The sequence below is a fragment of the Meleagris gallopavo genome, unplaced genomic scaffold, assembly GCF_000146605.3.
Source record: "Meleagris gallopavo isolate NT-WF06-2002-E0010 breed Aviagen turkey brand Nicholas breeding stock unplaced genomic scaffold, Turkey_5.1 ChrUn_random_7180001939285, whole genome shotgun sequence".
Taxonomy (NCBI): Eukaryota; Metazoa; Chordata; class Aves; order Galliformes; family Phasianidae; genus Meleagris; species Meleagris gallopavo.
Window position 1 is genome coordinate 2,921 of NW_011201199.1, and position 1,871 is coordinate 4,791.

General features: G+C 58.1%; 1 protein-coding gene across 1 annotated transcript in view; it reads right to left on the reverse strand.

The window, feature by feature from the left end:
• LOC104916751 (LIX1-like protein) overlaps positions 1–603 on the reverse strand; it is a gene marked incomplete at its 5' end in the record, with an annotated part of 3,517 nt that extends 2,914 nt beyond the window's left edge. The window contains one exon of the mRNA XM_010727763.2: positions 278–603. Coding sequence (XP_010726065.2) covers positions 278–603 — 326 coding nt within the window. The remainder of the gene's footprint in view (positions 1–277) is intronic.
• Between the last annotated feature and the right edge of the window lie 1,268 nt (positions 604–1,871).

Below are 1,871 nucleotides of genomic sequence, written 5' to 3' on the forward strand. Positions count from 1 at the left end.
GTTCTGTGATTCATTCTGCGATTCTGTGATCCAGCACTGCCAGGACCCACAGCGGTTCTCAGCCCTTCATCTTTCGGGGCAGGTATTTGGGTCGGATGCTTTCCTTCTCATAGGAAGGCCAAGAGCAGCGATCAAACACGGAGGTTCGTTTTCCAGTTTTGGCATCTCAAGGAGAGATTCAGGGCGCAACCCAGAGCCCTGCAAGGGAACCTTAACCCACCAACCCATCCCAGCTCCACCCCATCAGTGCTGCTCATCCCAGCAGCTGCAGCCGTACCTGGAAGCTGCCGAAGCAGCTGCCTCCAGGCAGCGTGACGTAGCAGACGTAGGGCGGGCTGCTGGCTGGGACCATCTCATACACCACCAGGGCTCCGTTCTTCAGGTCGGCCCCACGCGACTGCTTCATCTGCCAGAACTCCTGCAGGGCCTCCACCACGTTCACTGCGGGGCAGAAGAGGGGCTCAGACACCAAACACGGAGTACAAAGCTGCTGTGCACGGGGATCCCTGCTACAAGAAGGACACAGAGCTGCTGGGATGGGTCCAGAGGGCCACAAAGGTGAGCAGAGCACTGCTCCTGGGAAGGAAGGCTGAGGGAGATGGGCTCATTCAGCTTGTGGCCACCCAGTACTTGGAGGGAGTGGAAGAACAGGAGGGGGAACGGCTGCTGACATTGATAGTGGTAGGGTTGATAGTGATAGGACAAAGGGAATGGTGTTAAAGTGAGATGGGAGGTTTAGGTTGGATGTTAGGAGGAAGTTTTCCACCCAGAGGTGGGGAGGCACTGGAACAGGTTGCCCAAGGAGGCTGTGGATCCCCATCCCTGCAGGCATTCGAGGCCAGGCTGGATGTGGCTCTGGGCAGCCTGGGCTGCTGGTTGGTGACCTGCACACAGCAGGGGTTGGAACTGATGGCCATCGTGGTCCTTTGCAACCCAGGCCATTCTATGAGTCAATGATTCTATGGGTCCCTATGGCACCCTATGGGTGCTTATGGCACCCCTTGGATCCTTATGGCAGCCTGGGCTGCTGGTTGCGACCTGCACACAGCAGGGGGTTGGAACTGATGGGCGTTGTGGTCCTTTCCAACCCAGGTCATCCTATGAGTCAATGATTCTATGGGTCCCTATGGCACCCTATGGATCCTTATGGCAGCCCATGGATCCCTATGGCACCCCATGGGTTCTCAGGGCAGCCTGGTCTGGTGGTTAGCGACCCTGCACACAGCAGGGAGTTGGAACTGATGGGCATCGTGGTCCTTTTCAACCCAGGCCACCCTATGATCCCCTATGAGGAGCTGGGATGGCGCTGGTGTCAGAGTGCCAACCCGACGGGAAGCACAGCGTCAGCAGAGCTGCTGCTATCAGCACGGGGAGCAGGCAGAGAAGCGCTGCTCTACGGAATGGCTTCTGAAAGGAAAGCTCTTCTATTCCACAAAGTGGAGGGAGCAGATTTTACAGGAGGGCTCTCAGCATCCAAAGGGGTTGGGCTCCTCTGCAATAGGGAACAGCGGTCGAGGTTGGGTGTAAGGGAGCATCCCATGGCAGCGGAGGTGCTGCTGTCGTTGTGCCATCCCTGGGCACTGCAAGCAGCCCCGGAGCCACCTGAGCCAGCACAGCTGTGCCTGAGCACTGCAGCGAGTTGGAAATACAGCCCTCAAATGTCCCTTCTGACTCACCGATGTTTTCCCATCACCGCCTCGTTGTGCCCATCAATGCCTCGTTGTGCCCATCCCCGCCTCGTTATGCCCATCACTGCCTCGTTATGCCCATCCCCACCTCGTTGTGCCCATCCCCGACTCGTTGTGCCCATCACCGCCTCGTTGTGCCCATCAATGCCTCGTTGTGCCCATCCCCGCCTCGTTGTGCCCATC